Source organism: Rhinoraja longicauda, chromosome 22, assembly GCF_053455715.1.
Source record: "Rhinoraja longicauda isolate Sanriku21f chromosome 22, sRhiLon1.1, whole genome shotgun sequence".
In the NCBI taxonomy this organism is placed as follows: domain Eukaryota; kingdom Metazoa; phylum Chordata; class Chondrichthyes; order Rajiformes; family Arhynchobatidae; genus Rhinoraja; species Rhinoraja longicauda.
Window position 1 is genome coordinate 6,440,489 of NC_135974.1, and position 15,651 is coordinate 6,456,139.

Genomic DNA, 15,651 nt, shown 5'->3' on the forward strand with positions numbered 1-15,651 from the left:
TATGTTTAAATAATCTCTGTATTTTGAAACAACATTTGGTCAGTTTTACAGTCTTCAAATAGGTTAAACGTTCCAACTATTAGGATGATAGGTCGTACAAGTTCTCATCTTCAAACGTTCAGGGCAATGGAGGCTCCTCAAATCCTGGAGAAAATTAAACACAAGTAATAAATAGTAATTAATATGCTATTTCTTTCAATTTTACAATGAATTTTAGAGCAGTTAGCCAGTAGCGAGTCAAAATTGCCACAATACCAAAAGAAAATCTCATTAGAAATTGAGGAAAACAATAATTTAATGTAATTTCATATAAAAAGTAAGAGCTTTAGTCAGTTAAAATCTAATCAAATCAAACTATGAAGGAATGAATTGCAAGTTGGTTCTGATGGAGGAGAAAACTACAATGATGTGCATGACAGCAACAAAATAATGGCCAACTTCTAAAGAATTAATGCAAAACTCACAATAGCCAATACTCATTGCACCTGCCAATGGAAGCCCCTGCTGCTCGATTTGCATTAGATACAGCAGTATTGTCAATAATGCAACTTTACTGTAATCAACCCTTTTAGTACCAATTCCAGTATGGCTATTGTTCCTGGAAACACAATCTAGGTGTTAAGAAGATACCAGTGTAAAAGTATTAAGCAGAGAGAACATGAATTTACAAAAACAATCGAGGTTTTTGTTTGGGATTGTCACTTCCAAAGTAGATAAGGAGAGTTGGGTGGAAAGACAAGACCTAGTGGAATGGGATTTTAAGGCCAAAGGAATGCAACACAAGATTAATGCAAATTGCATTGGGTACAATATATTGTATTGGATTGAGCACTGGCTAACTGAAAACAGTATAAATGAATATTCAATTCAGTTTGGAAGGCGGTGACTTGTGGGGTGTCACTGGGATCAACAGTGGAGGCCTCAGGTATTCAGTGCGTTACTTGTGGGGCTTGATGCAATCTGCTAAACAGAGTAGCATGGTGAATTACAATGATGCGGACAGACTTCATGACATTCTAGTCTGGCAAAGTAATCCAGGAGGACAAGGCAGATGGAATATGTGTAAAAAATGAGGACACCCATTTTTGATTAAAATAGAGAAATGGAATTCATAGGGAGCTGCGTGCCTCACATACAAAAAAGACTCAAAGTTAACATTCAGATACAGGAAGCAATTAAGAACTAATTTGGCATTTATTCCAAGGGAATTTCAGACACGAGTCAAAACGCGAGTCTTCAATTATACAGAGTTCTTGTACACCTCAACTGGAATAGTTGGCAAGTCTCCCTGTCCAAGGAAATTAGATATAATTGGGATAGAGGGTCCAACAGAATTTCAACAGATTGATTGAAAAGAGGGGCAAAGACAAGGGAGTCACACTTAAAAAAGAATCATGCAAACTTAGCCCATTACCTTCCACAGACTTAGAAGAATGAAAGGCAGACTTATTGACACAGACTTTGCATTCAGGGCTTGACTGAATACATTCATGGACGATATGCGCCTGGCTGTGATGTCTAGAGCTACGGTTCAGTCCCAAAATAAAAGGTCTGCCATTCTAAGCAAGTCATAAGTTTCTTCACATGGGGAAAGTAAATCTTTGCAGCTCTCTATTCATAAGGGCTGACAGCAACCCAGTCATTTAGTATATTCAAGACAGATTGATAAATATTTGGATATTAAAAAATAGATTAAAAGTGGCATTAAGGTAAGATCAGCCACAATTCTAGAAAATTATAGAGCCGGTATTATGTCCTACTCCTGCCTCTAGTTCTTATATTTTATCATTATTGACAAGAAGCAGTCGTGTGGGGTTTTATCAATGCATTCATAAGAGTGCAGGAACAGAGCTACCCAGTGGTGTACATGAAGAAATTTTGAAGTTGACAGGATAAGTTGAGAAGATTTAAAGTATGCATACCCTTAATTGTATAGCAGAGGCAGTGTTGAAAGAGCAAACATTCAAAATACATTGTTTAAATTCCAGCTGGAACATTATGTGCGATTCGGGCAACACACTTTAGGAAGGTTGGCAAGACCTTGAGAGAGGATACAGAGATTAACTAAAATAGAACTGAGAGTTACGAGACTAGAGGGAGTGTTCTCAGAACAGAAAAAAATAAAATCTGAATAACTTTACATTTCTTTCTGGAAAGAAAGACTGGATAGAGTAGGCTGATACTCGCTGGAATTTAGAAGACTGAGGGGGGATCTTATTGAAACATATAAAATTCTTAAGGGGTTGGAGAGGCTAGATGCGGTAAGATTATTCCCGATGTTGGGGAAGTCCAGAACCAGGGGTCACAGCTTAAGGATAAGGGGGAAGTCTTTTAGGACCGAGATGAGAAAACATTTCTTCACACAGAGGCCAGTTCATTGGCTATATTTAAGAGGGAGTTAGATGTGGCCCTTGTGGCTAAAGGGATCAGGGGGTATGGAGAGAAGGCCGGTACAGGTTACTGAGCTGGATGATCAGCCATGATCATATTGAATGGCGGTGCAGGCTCGAAGGGCCGAATGGCCTACTCTTGCACCTATTTTCTATGTTTCTATGAAACTATTTTCTAAGGTTAAAATCTTTTCACAAATAAACTGCACCACAAAATAATTTGCTGCTGTTTGCTTTAAAATAATCTAAGCATCTCCAAGCAGATCAGCAAACTGCAGTACTTACATGTTACTCTTTTGGCTTGTTGATTTTTACATTTACATCTCCTACTTTCTTGGCCTCTGCTTGGAACTGCGGTTTCAGAGCAGCCCGCAGAGCCACTGCACAAATCCGAGAATAACGAATGTAACTGGAAGAAAACATACAAAAAAAATATCATAGCAATGGATCAAGGACTTCCTGACCAACCGCCCCCAGACCGTCAAAATAGGCCCTCACCTCTCCTCCACCATTACACTGAGCACCGGCTCACCACAGGGCTGTGTGTTGAGCCCCATCCTTTACTCCCTCTACACTCACGACTGCGCCCCCACCCATCCCACCAACACCATCATCAAGTTCGCGGATGACACGACTGTGGTTGGACTCATCTCAGGAGGAGATGAGACAGCCTATAGGGATGAAATCCAAAGGCTGGCAGCATGGTGTTCAGTGAACAATCTGGTCCTGAACTCCTCCAAAACAAAGGAACTTATAATTGACTTTAGAAAAACCAGTGTAGATTACGACCCACTCTACATCAATGGGGTCTGTGTGGAAAGGGTACCCGCTTTCAGGTTCCTGGGTACGCACATCGCAGAGGATCTTACCTGGTCTACCAACACCATCACCACAGTAAAGAAGGCACAGCAGAGACTCCACTTCCTGAGGATCCTCAGGAAAACCAACCTGCAGGAGAAGCTCATGTTGTCCTTCTATCGCTGCTCCATCGAGAGTGTGCTGGCATACTGTATAACCACATGGTATGCCAGCTGCTCAGAAAAGGACAGGAAGGCCCTTCAGAGGGTCATCACGACGGCCCAAAAGATCATCGGCTGCTCACTGCCCTCCCTGGAGCACCTGTTCAGCCTACGCTGCCTCAGTAGAGCAGGCAAAATAATAAAAGATCCATCCCACCCCGGCCACCGTCTGTTTGTTCATCTGCCCTCTGGTCGACGTTTCAGGTCGATCAAATCCCGAACAAACAGACTTAAGAACAGTTTTTACGCCAGGGCCATACGAGAACTGAACACTACCTTTGCACTAGGCAACACCGTTAAAAAATCTTGTACTTAATATAATTGTATTTATGTATTTATTTGTTTTTGCATTTATTGCATATATGTTTGTACGCACCGTCAGGATTGGCTATTTTTTAATTTCGTTGTACTCGTTGCAATGACAATAAATGAATATTATTATTATTATTATTATTATTAATTGTTGGCTCAAGGATAATAACTAAGGCGTAGTCAAAGAAGTGGCGAATCTAACAACCATTTTGAAGTGTTTTTAAAAAAAAATTGTTTAGATTTAGAGATACAGCGCAGAAACAGGCCCTTCGGCCCACCGGGTCCGCTTTGTCCAGCGATCCCCGCACACTAACACTATCCTACACCCACTAGGAACATTTTTTTAAAAACATTTGCCCAGCCAATTAGCCTACATACCTGTACATCTTTGTTAATTATGCTGAAGCTACCAAACAGGAAGATGGTGCTTTTTTAGGTGCCTGTTTAATTACTTTGATCCCTTTTTCATCCTGTGCCACTTGTACACAGAAAAGGTAACCACACACTGGATAGAATTTTACAAAAAAGATCAAAGTGATTTGATCCAAATCATTAACAGTAGTATCAGTCATACTGTAATTACTGCTGGAAGAACTTAGCAGGTCAATGGAATTTCTCTCACTGCAGTTATTTCTGGTGAGTCCACATCTAGAGTGTATTATTTAAATCTTTTTGACCAAGAAAAAAAAAGCATGCCATTGAATAAGCAGTGAAGGATCGGTTGGTTACAGGAGTAGCAGGTTTGCCATGTGATTTTCAAGTAGATTGGGACTTTAGCAGAATGAGAGGAAATGCCTTTAAAACTTACAGGTGCCCCATGTAGCCCTTCTCTCTCGATCCCTCCTCCACCCTAGTCATTTATTTGTTTTACTGTTGTCCTGGCGAGTTTCATTGTCTGTATAACTCGTTTTCACCTAGCCCACAGCTAACAATGGACCATTTCCTTGATCATCGTTACTTTTTTGCATATCTTTAATTTCTTTCATCTATATCACCGTCTACATCTCTCGTTCCCCTTTCCCCTGACTCTCAGTCTGAAGAAGGGTCTCGACCCAAAACGTCACCTATTCCTTTTCTCCAGAGATGCTGCTTGTCCCTCCGAATTACTCCAGCTTTTTGTGCCAATCTTCGGTTTAAACCAGCATCTGCAGTTCCTTCCTGCACAAATATTCTTACATGGGTTGACAGAATGCAGAGTAGATGTTTCCCCAGGATGAGGGCCCAGAATCAGGAGTCAAAGTCTTAGAATAAAAAGTAGATCATTTAGGACCAAAATGGGGAGAAATTAATTTAAAAGGTAATTAATCTTTGTAATTCTCTGCCCCAAAGGGTTGTTGCAACATTTAATGAGTTCCTTCAAAACAGATCAATAGGTTCTGGGTATTATGGGAATCAAGGGATATGGGGATAGTGGAGAAAAAGGGAGGGAGATCAGACAGCATCTTGATTAGTGGCAGAGCAGGTTAAAAGCGGCTGAATGGCAAATTCCAAAGCCTATTTAATTAATTAGCAAGAAAAATGAACTTTTCTCTTTTATGGCAAAGAATGTACAAAATAAAGGTAGAGAGGTTTTGCTGCAGTTGTATGGGACATTGACAAGACCACACTAAGACCACCGCATACTGTTATGGCCTGCATTAAGCTGGAATGTACCTGCACTAGAGGCAGTTCTGAAAACATCAATGACAGAGTTGTTTTGTAAACTTTAGTGAACAAGTACCAGAGGTGATTGTATTAAAAGTAGATTTTGATTGTAAATTGACAAGCATGATATCCTTGCATTTGGGTAGCTAATTTTCAGTCAGAGAGTTGTGAATCTGTGGAATTCTCTGCCTCAGAAGGCAGTGGAGGCCAATTCTCTGAATGCATTCAAGAGAGAGCTGGATAGAGCTCTTAAGGATAGCGGAGTCAGGGGGTATGGGGAGAAGGCAGGAACGGGGTACTGATTGAGATGATCAGCCATGATCACATTGAATAGTGGTGCTGGCTCGAAGGGCCGAATGGCCTCCTCATGCACCTATTGTCTAATCTTATTTGCAAGCAAACTTATCACTGATCTTGTTTTAATATATTCAAACCAAAAAGCGGCATTTTACTGGATGCAGTTTGCAGCAACATCCCCAGTTGTTGTAACAGATTCTTCAAGTCACAAACTTCTGGATCAAGTCCACACTGGAAACAAATGCAGAATCCAAGCTCACAACCCCAAGGGAGTGCTAAACCGTCCGAAGAGCTCCTGGCTAGCAGCGGGTGGGACACTCCCAGTGGGCAAGCCCGGCTCGGGCTCCAACAGGACTAGGAACCCACCCGAAGACACAATGGACATGGGGAGAACATACAAACTTCGTCCAGACAGCACCCGTAGTCGGGATCGAACCAAAGGCCTGCGGTCAGCGGGCCCGAAGGCTCGGCAGGTTTCATAACTGGGATGGAGCTGGAGAAGTCAGACGCGAGGAGCAAGGAGGTGACCCCGGGACACAAAGATGGCTGAACGAGGGGAAGAGAGGGGCATTGGTTTGCGGGAACTGCGTCAGTACATTGAACAAGCGGGACGACTGGACTTTGAGTAATGGCGCAAATAATTACAGCGCCCTCATGTACAACAGATAGACAATAGACAATAGGTGCAAGAGTAGGCCGTTCAGCCCTTTGAGCCAGCACCACAATTCAATGTGATCATGGCTGATCATTCACAATCAGCTTGCAGCCCAGTGGTATGAACATTGACTTCTCCAACTTTAGGTAGTTCCTCTGTCCCTCTCTTCCCCATCTCCTTCCCAGATCTCCCTCTATCTTCCTGTCTCCACCTATATCCTTCCTTTGTCCCGCCCCCTGACATCAGTCTGAAGGGTCTCGAACCAAAACGTCACCCATTCCTTCTCTCCCGAGATGCTGCCTGACCTGCTGAGTTACTCCAGCATTTTGTGAATAAATACCTTCGATTTGTACCAGCATCTGCAGTTATTTTCTTATACTACTTATTAACAATCAGTACCTCGTTCCTGCCTTCTCCCCATACCCCCTGATTCTGCTATCTTTAAGAGCTCTATCTATCTCTCTCTTGAAAGCATCCAGGGAATTGGCCTTCATTGCCTTCTGAGGCAGAGAATTCCACAGATTTACAACTCTCTGAATGAAAAAGTTTTTCCTCATCTCCGTTCTAAATGGCCTATCCCTTATTCTTAAACTGTAGCCTCTGGTTCTGGACTCCCCCAACATTGGGAACATGTTTCCTGCCTCTAACGTGTCCAATCCCTTAATAATCTTATATGTTTCAATAAGATCCCCTCTCATCCTTCTAAATTCCAGCGTATAGAAGCCTAGTTGCTCCAATCTTTCAATATACGACAGTCCCGCCATTCCAGGAATTAACCTAGTGAACCTACGCTGCATGACCTCAATAGCAAGAATACCCTTCCTCAAATTTGGAGACCAAAACTGCACACAGTACTCCAGGTGCAGTTTCACTAGGGCCCTGTACAACTGCAGAAGGACCTCTTTGCTCCTACACTCAACTCCTCTTGTTATGAAGGCCAACATTCCATTGGCTTTCTTCACTGCCTGCTGTACCTGCAATGACTGATGCACTAGGACACCCAGATCTCGTTGTACGTCCCCTTTTCCTAACTTGACACCATTCAGATAATAAGATGCGAAAGAATTTCACTGTGCAGTTGAATGTGTGACAAATAAAGCACTATTCACTATTGAGCTCAGATGGATACTGAACTACAGAGGAAAGGGAGTATTTTCAGTCAGAACAAAACTGCCACAATACTCAGAAAAATTACAGTACCTCTCCATCAGAACAGTGACGCAGCGGTAGAGTTGCTGTCTTACAGTGCCAGAGACCCAAGTTCGATCCTGACCATGGGTGCTGTCTGGGCAGAGTTTGTATGTTCTTCCCATGACCGCGTGGGTTTTCTCTGGGTGTTCCGGAGAATCTATCACTTGCGAATTCTTGCCCCAAACATCCCCAACCTCTATCTACCAGCGATCTCTCCTTTCACTTTAGTTTAGAGATACAGTGCGGAAACAGGTCCTTTGACCTATCAGATCCACGCCTGCCAGCGATTCCCCTACACACTAGGGGCAATTTACCATTTTTACTGAAGCCAATTAACCTACAAACCTCTACGTCTTTGGAGTGTGGAAAGAAACCAGAGCGCCTGGAAAAAAACCTCATGGGGAGAACGTACAAACTCCATACAGACAGCACCCATAATCAGAATCAAACCCGGGTCTCTGGAGCAGTAAGGCAGCAGCTCCAACGCTGCACCAACACACTGCCCCAATTGTCTAAAGAAGGTCTGTCCCATGCACCAAGGCACATTCTTTATATATGCACATACTTGGCCAATAAACGTATTCATTCATTCACTCCACGAATGCTGTCTGACCTGCTAAGTTTCTCAAGCGGTTTGTTTTTGCTCAAAATTCCAACATCTGCAGTCTCTTGCGTCTCTAAATAATTGTTGACCATTTTAATGAACACAATTTTTTTGCAGGTAGGACTGATGGCAAGTGTCAAATGTCATCACATTCACTACATCCCAAGCTTCCTCCCCCAAATATACTGCACCCCTCTCCCCTCAAGGACACTGCACCCCCTGCCCCAAGAGCATACTGGGGCAATGCCATGTACACACGGCCCTCCCAGAGACACTACAACCGCACCCAAGGGCACAGCCACCCAGGGGCGCTGCACCCACCGCCGGGGCGGCCGCTGACCGCCGTGACCTCCAGACGCTCCGGTCAAGGTGGAAGCGAGCGCCGCTCCGACCTCCGGCACGGCCCAGTCCCGCGAACAACGAGGGACGGACAGACGTCCGCGCCAGTGCCAGTGCCCTGTGGTCTACCTGAGCCCCGCCTGTCTCCAGTACGCCACCATTTTCGCTCCGGTTCCGCAGTAAAGATGGCGGCGGCGGCGGGTGGAGCGCGGCCGGCACCATCCAGCCAATCAACGGCGGGCTCGGGCAGCGACCAATAGGAAACCAAAGCTGGTCAGATACAACTAATCACAAAGCAGCACTCGCAGACATACATCCAATCAGCTTCTTTGTAACAAGAAAACCAGTAATTGTTTAAACCAATCACAGAGCAGCATTGGAGGCATTGCACCAATCAGGCTATTCGGCTCAGCGCTGAACCCGGGGGAAAGACATTGTCACCGGCGGCTATCAGTCTGCGAACCAAAGATACCAGAGGAGCAAGATAGACCACTCGACTATAAAAACCGTAGTAAGTCATAGGTACATTTCAGCGCCATTTTAGTAGGCAGATTCTGTGTGCTGGACTGGGCAGTGTTCACAACTCTGCGATTTCTTCATATATAAAATGTTTGCAAACAATTATTTTTGTTCAACTTCTTGGATAAGTTGATAGTTGCCATTTATAACTGTTTCTTGAAGAGTTGCTGCTTCGTGATCTTTAAACTTTAACAATAGATAATAGGTGCAGGAGTAGGCCATTCGGCCCTTCGAGCCAGCACCACCATTCAATGTGATCATGGCTGATCATTCTCAATCAGTACCCCGTTCCTGCCTTCTCCCCATACCCCCTGACTCCGCTATCCTTAAGAGCTCTATCTAGCTCTCTCTTGAATGCATTCAGAGAATTGCCTTCTAAGGCAGAGAATTCCATAGATTTACAACTCTCTGACTGAAAAAGGTTTTTCTCGTCTCCGTTCTAAATGGCCTGCCCCTTATTCTTAAACTGTGGCCCGTGGTTCTGGACTCCCCCAACATTCGGAACATGTTTCCTGCCTCTAACGTGTCAACCCCCTTAATAATCTTATATGTTTCGATAGGATCCCCTCTCATCCTTCTAAATTCCAGCATATACAAGCCTAGTCGCTCCTGTCTTTCAACATATGACAGTCCCGCCATTCCGGGAATTAACCTAGTGAACCTACGCTGCACGCCCTCAATAGCAAGAATATTGGTTTCCTCCCACACTCCAAAGACGTACAGGTATGTAGGTTAATTGACTGGGTAAATGTAAAAAAAATTGTCCCTAGTGTGTGTAGGATAGTGTTAATGTGCGGGGATCGCTGGGCGATGCGGACTTGGTGGGCCGAAAAGGCCTGTTTCTGCGCTATATCTGAAATATGAAAAAAAAATAATAATATGAAAAAAATATTTGCACTAGAGATCCACTCTGTATCAGGCCAATTAATCATATTTAATGAACTGTTCTTCTTTGCTTTCTCTGTTAATTTTAATTTCACCTCCACGAGCTCTACACGACCACCTGCAGCACTACAAAGATGCCCTTTCCCGCGCCCACTCCACCTACTACTCTCAAATAATTCACTCTGGCTCCGGAAACCCAAAAGCACTCTTCTCTACAATAAACAAACTCCTCAGCCCCCTGGACACCATCTCCCAGTTATTCACAGTCGACAAATGCACCTCTTTCCTTTCATTCTTCCAAAGCAAAATAGACAACATCTACAGCACCTTAACCACCAACGCACCTGCTCCCCCTCAAACCACCTGCTCCCCCTTATCCTGTCAACCCCTGTCTCAGTTCTCCCCAGTCTCCACCACCGACCTCTCTGAACTCCTCATTGGAATGAAAACTGCCACCTGCTCTCTGGACCCCATCCCCTCCAGCTTTGTCAAGGCCTGCCTTCCTGCTCTCTCTCCACTTATCACTGCAACAATAAACTCCTCCCTGTCCACTGGCATCGTCCCTCCATCCCTCAAAATCGCTGCTGTCACCCCTATTCTGAAAAAACCTGGACTCAACCCTGACACCCCAAACAACTTCAGACCAATTTCCAACCTACCCTTTCTGTCCAAAATTCTGGAACGCGCTGTAGCTTCTCAACTCAAACATCACCTCTCTACCAATAACCTGTATGAAACATTCCAATCTGGATTCCGCTCCAACCACAGTACTGAAACCGCACTCCTCAAAATCACCAACGACCTTTTCCTCTCCTCTGACGCTGGCAACCTCAACATTCTCATCCTACTCGACCTCAGCGCCGCCTTTGACACCATCAATCACTCCATCCTCCTCACCCGACTTGAAACCACCTTTAACATCACCGGCACTGCCCTATCCTGGATCAAATCATACCTCCTCGACAGGCACCAGTTCATCTCCATTAATAACTGCAAATCCCCCACCGCTCCCCTCCCCCAAGGTGTCCCCCAAGGTTCAGTTCTCGGCCCCCTCCTCTTCATCCTGTACCTGTTCCCCCTTGGTCAATTAATCCGCCGTCATGGTCTCAATTTCCACTGCTTCGCTGATGACATCCAGTTCCTCATCTCCACCAAGTCAATCTCCACCACCACACACTCTACCCTGACAAACTGCATCACTGAAATAAAATCCTGGCTTCAAATCAATTTCCTCAAACTCAACTGCAACAAATCTGAAATCATCATCATTGGACCAAAAACGCTCACCAAATCCACCCACAACTTCACCCTTAACATTGATGGTTTCCCAGTATCCACCTCCCCTCACATCCGGAATCTTGGAATCATCTTTGATCAAACCCTCTCCTTCGACAAACACATCAAACACATCACCAAGACAGCCTTCTTCCACCTCAAAAACATCGCCCGTCTCTGTCCGTCACTCTCCTCCACAGCTGCAGAAACCCTCATCCACGCCTTCATCACCTCCCGTCTGGACCACTGTAACAGCCTCCTCTATGGTTCACCCTAAAAAATCATCAATAAACTCCAATACATCCAGAACTCCGCTGCCCGTCTACTCACCCACTCCCCGACCCGTAACCATATCACCCTTCCTTTACAAGCTCCACTGGCTCCCCATCCCCCAGAGAGTCCAGTACAAAATCCTCCTCATGACCTACAAAGCCCTCCATAACCTGGCCCCCATCCTACCTGACTGACCTCCTCCACAGACACACTCCCACCCGTACCCTCCGCTCTGCTGCTGCTAACCTCCTGTCCCCCCCCCCCCACCCGGACCAAACTCAGATCCTGGGGGGACAGGGCTTTCTCCATCGCTGCTCCCACCCTCTGGAACTCACTACCTCAAACCATCAGAGACTCCCCCTCACTCACCACATTCAAAACATCACTGAAGTCTCACCTTTTCAACACTGCCTTCAACCACTAACCGTCACCTCACCTTACTCTTCCTTTTCTGTTCGTCTACTTATTTATTTATTTTTTTATCTATTTATTTTTTTCTATGCTTTAGTAAACCCTGTAAAGCGTCTTTGAGTTTTTAGAAAAGCGCTATACAAATGTAATGCATTATTATTATTATTATTATTATTATTATCTCTTTTTGTTTTATTTTAAAAGGTCATGGAAGCAGAGATTAGGCATTTGCAAATAATAAAACTCTACTGTAATCACAATATAATTGAAAAGATATTTAACTTTATACTTAGAGCCAAGAAAATTTGAATTGGTGAATTGATTAGTTAAAAACCCTTGACAGCCACTAAAATGGCCAATGCTGCCTGACGTGGTACAGAAGCATGAATCCAATTCAAATAGACACAGTGGTGGAGTAAATCACCGGGTCAGGCAGCATCTCTGGAGAAAAAGGATGGGTGATGACCCATGAAAAGAAGGTTGGGACCCTTCTTCAGACAAGGGGGGTTAGGTAAAGAGCTGGTATAAATCAGGACCTGATCTTTTCACTGGTTAGCTGATATGCGAAACAGTGCAACCCGGTATATCTCGCACACAAAATGATGAAAATCTTACCATGAATGACAGAAATAAAAAGTGTTATCCTTGTTTATGTTCATTTTTGAATGATGTAAAATTGAAGGGGTTGCTGCAATATACTGCTTTAAATCAAAGTTGCTTCTGATCCATGAGAAGGAAGTTTGAGATCTATTTATCTCTATCTTGCTTCTCACACACAAATACACACACACACACACGCACGCAATCACATTCATTTATATATATATATATATATATATATAGATAATAAGTTAAATCTGTACAGAGTGTGCGTTTGAGCAATACAAGGGAAACTGCACAAAAGAGGGGGCTGGGGAGGAAGGATGGGAGGAAATGGGCAGAAACAGTAAGAAATAATAAAATCAGAGAAATTAAGCAGAGAAAACATTTAAAAATAAAAATGACAAAAAATGTGAATTGATAGATATTTTCTGCATTTTAATGGTATCATCACATATTGTTCTCCCACATTAATTACACTTCGACATAGCGAACAGCGGGTTTTGCCTACTAAAATGGCAGACGTTCCGCTCCTTTGCGTCCTACACTTCAGTATACGCGATTTCGACGGAGTGGTTCATCTTGCTCCTCTAGTATCTTTGCTGCGAACTGGATCAGAAGCAACTGATTTAACGCAACGCTCTATTTCTCTCATCATCTTATTTTTCACATGATGTACCTAAACCATAAAGGTCGAATTGCCTTTATGGTTTATGTATATGCATACATATAACACACACACACATATAAATATATATATATATATATACATACATATCTCTAGTTTATTTCTTGTGATTTCCTCTAATTATTTGTTTAGCAACCTTTTTCTTTCAATCTCTCTCTCTCTATATATATATATATATATATATATATATATATATATATATAAATAATTAGTCATGCACATACTTCTCAGCATAGTTTTCCCTATCATCACTGTTCTCTCACATACATTTCATTAGGGCCTACCCATACACATTTGCGATCAGTGACATCAAACTTATTTCCAGAAATCCTAATATTGTGAATAAAATAACTATGAACACATGTCAAGATATGTTTTCATTCTTTTCATTTTATATTAGTGTAATAAAATGTATTGCATACATACCTACACTGATACAGAAGTGCTAGCTTTAGACATGAATAATGTACATTACTACCATAGTTTAGTTTTGAATTTAACATATAATTGAGGGGGTCGGTGCAATATAGTGCTAACCCTCACAAATCTCCAGGGTCTAATCAGATATATCAGAGGACATTGTGGGGAACTAGAGGGGAAATTTATGTCATCTTCAAATACAGGAGAGGTGCTGGAAGACTGGAGGGTGACAAATGTGCCTCTATTCAAGAACGGGCTGCAGGGAAAATGCAGAGAACTATAGGCAAGTGAGCTTAACATCTGCTGTCGGAAAGTTACTAGAGTATTCTGAGGGATAGAATATACAGGCATTTGGATGGACAAGGGCTGATTAGGGATAGTCAATATGGTTTTGTCCATGGAGGGTTGCGTCTCACAAATCTGATTTGAGTTTTTTTGTAGTCGTGACCAAAAAGGTCAATGAGGGCAGAGCTGTAGATGTTGTATAAATTAATTTCAGTAAGGAATTCGGCATGGTAGGCTGCTCTGGAAGGTTAGATCGCATGGGATCGAAGGAGAGATAGCTAAATGGATAGAATATTGGCTTCATAGAAGGAAGCAGAGGGTGATGGTAGAAGGTAGCTTCTTGGACTGGAGGCCTGTGACTAGTGGTGTGCCTCAGGGTTCGGTGCTGGGCCTGTTACTGTTTGTCATCTACATCAATGATTTGGATGAGAACATACATGGCAAGATTAGCTGATGATACAAAAGTAGGTGGTTTTGCAGATAGTGAAGATGGCTGTGAAAAATTGCAGCAGGATCTTGATCAATTGGCCAGGTGGGCTGAAGAATGGTTGATGGAATTTAATACAGAGAAATGTAAGTTGTACTTTGGGAAGTCTAACATGGGCAGGACCTACACAGTAAATGGTTGGGCTCCGGGGAGTGGTGTAGAGCAGAGGGATCTAGGAGTGCAGGTGCATGGTTCATTGAAGGTCGAGTTGCAGGTAGAGTGGTTAAAAAGTCTTTTAGCACATTAGCCTTCATCAGTCAGAGTATTGAGTATAGAAGTTGGGAGGTCATGTTGGTGAGATGTTAGTGAGACCGCATTTAGAGTATTGTGTTCAGTTCTGGGCACCATGTTATAGGGAAGATGTTATCAAGCTGGAAAGGGTACAGAGAAGATTTACGAGGATGTTTCCAGAACTAGAGGGTCTGAGCTATAGGGAGAGGTCGAGTAGGCTGGGACTCTATTCCTTGGAGCGCAAGAGGATGAGGGGTGATCCTATAGATCCTCATTCTTTAGGAAACTGGGGTTCCCCTCTTCCATTATAGATGAGGTTCTCACTAGTTTCCTCAATATCCCACAGCTCCGCTCTTGTTCCCCCTCCCCCCATTCGTAACAAGGACAGAGTCCCCCTTGTCCTAACCTTCCACCCCATCAGCCGTCGCACACAACATATAATCCTCCAACATTTTTGCCACCTCCAATAGGATCCCACTACTAGTCACATCTTCCCATCTCCACCCTTTTTTGCTTTCCGCTGAGACCGTTCCCTCCGCAACTCCCTGGTCAATAATCCCTTCCCACCTAAACCACCCCCTCCCCAGGTACTTTCCCCTGCAACCACAGATGTAATACCTGTTCCTTTACCTCCCGCCTAAACTCCATCCATGGACCCAAACAATCTTTCCAGGTGAGGCAGAGGTTCACCTGCACATCCTCCAACCTCATCTACTGTATCTGCTGTTCCAGGTGTCAACTTCTCTACATCGGCGAGACCAAACGCAGGATCAGCGATCGTTTCGCTGAACACCTCCGCTCAGTCTGTCTTAACCTACTTGATCTCCTGGTGGCTCAGCACTTCAACTCCCCCTCCCATTTCTAATCTGACCCTTCTGTCCTGGGCCTCCTCCATTGTCAGAGTGAGGCCCAGCGCAAATTGGAGGAACAGCACCTCATATTTCGCTTGGGTTTACCCAGTGGTATAAACATTGACTTCTCTAACTTCAGATCGTCCCTGCTTTCCCTCTCTATCCCCTTCCCCTTCCTCCCACCAATCTTCCTGTCTCCAACTACATTCAATCTTTGTTCCGCCCCCTCCCCTGACATCAGTCTGAAAAAGGGTCTTGACCTGAAACGTCACCCA

The 15,651-nt window shown here is 43.8% G+C and overlaps 1 protein-coding gene across 1 annotated transcript; it reads right to left on the minus strand.

Moving 5' to 3' along the window:
• atp5f1e (ATP synthase F1 subunit epsilon) lies at positions 1-8,698 on the minus strand. The gene is made up of 3 exons (XM_078418670.1): positions 8,581-8,698; positions 2,676-2,799; positions 1-144 (listed from the first exon to the last, which is right to left on the minus strand). The coding sequence occupies exons 1-2, from the start codon at positions 8,610-8,612 to the stop codon at positions 2,679-2,681; spliced, it is 153 nt and encodes a 50-aa protein (XP_078274796.1). The 5' UTR covers positions 8,613-8,698; the 3' UTR covers positions 1-144; positions 2,676-2,678.
• Positions 8,699-15,651: the final 6,953 nt, after the last annotated feature.

What these genes read in the sequence shown, in the direction of transcription:
- atp5f1e (XM_078418670.1), bottom strand. Translation starts at nt 8,612, where the DNA reads ATGGTGGCGTACTGGAGACAGGCGGGGCTCAG. An exon ending in TGGAGACAGGCGGGGCTCAG is followed by an intron (nt 2,800 to 8,580) that starts GTAGACCACAGG and finishes GTTTTCTTCCAG; the next exon opens with TTACATTCGTTATTCTCGGA.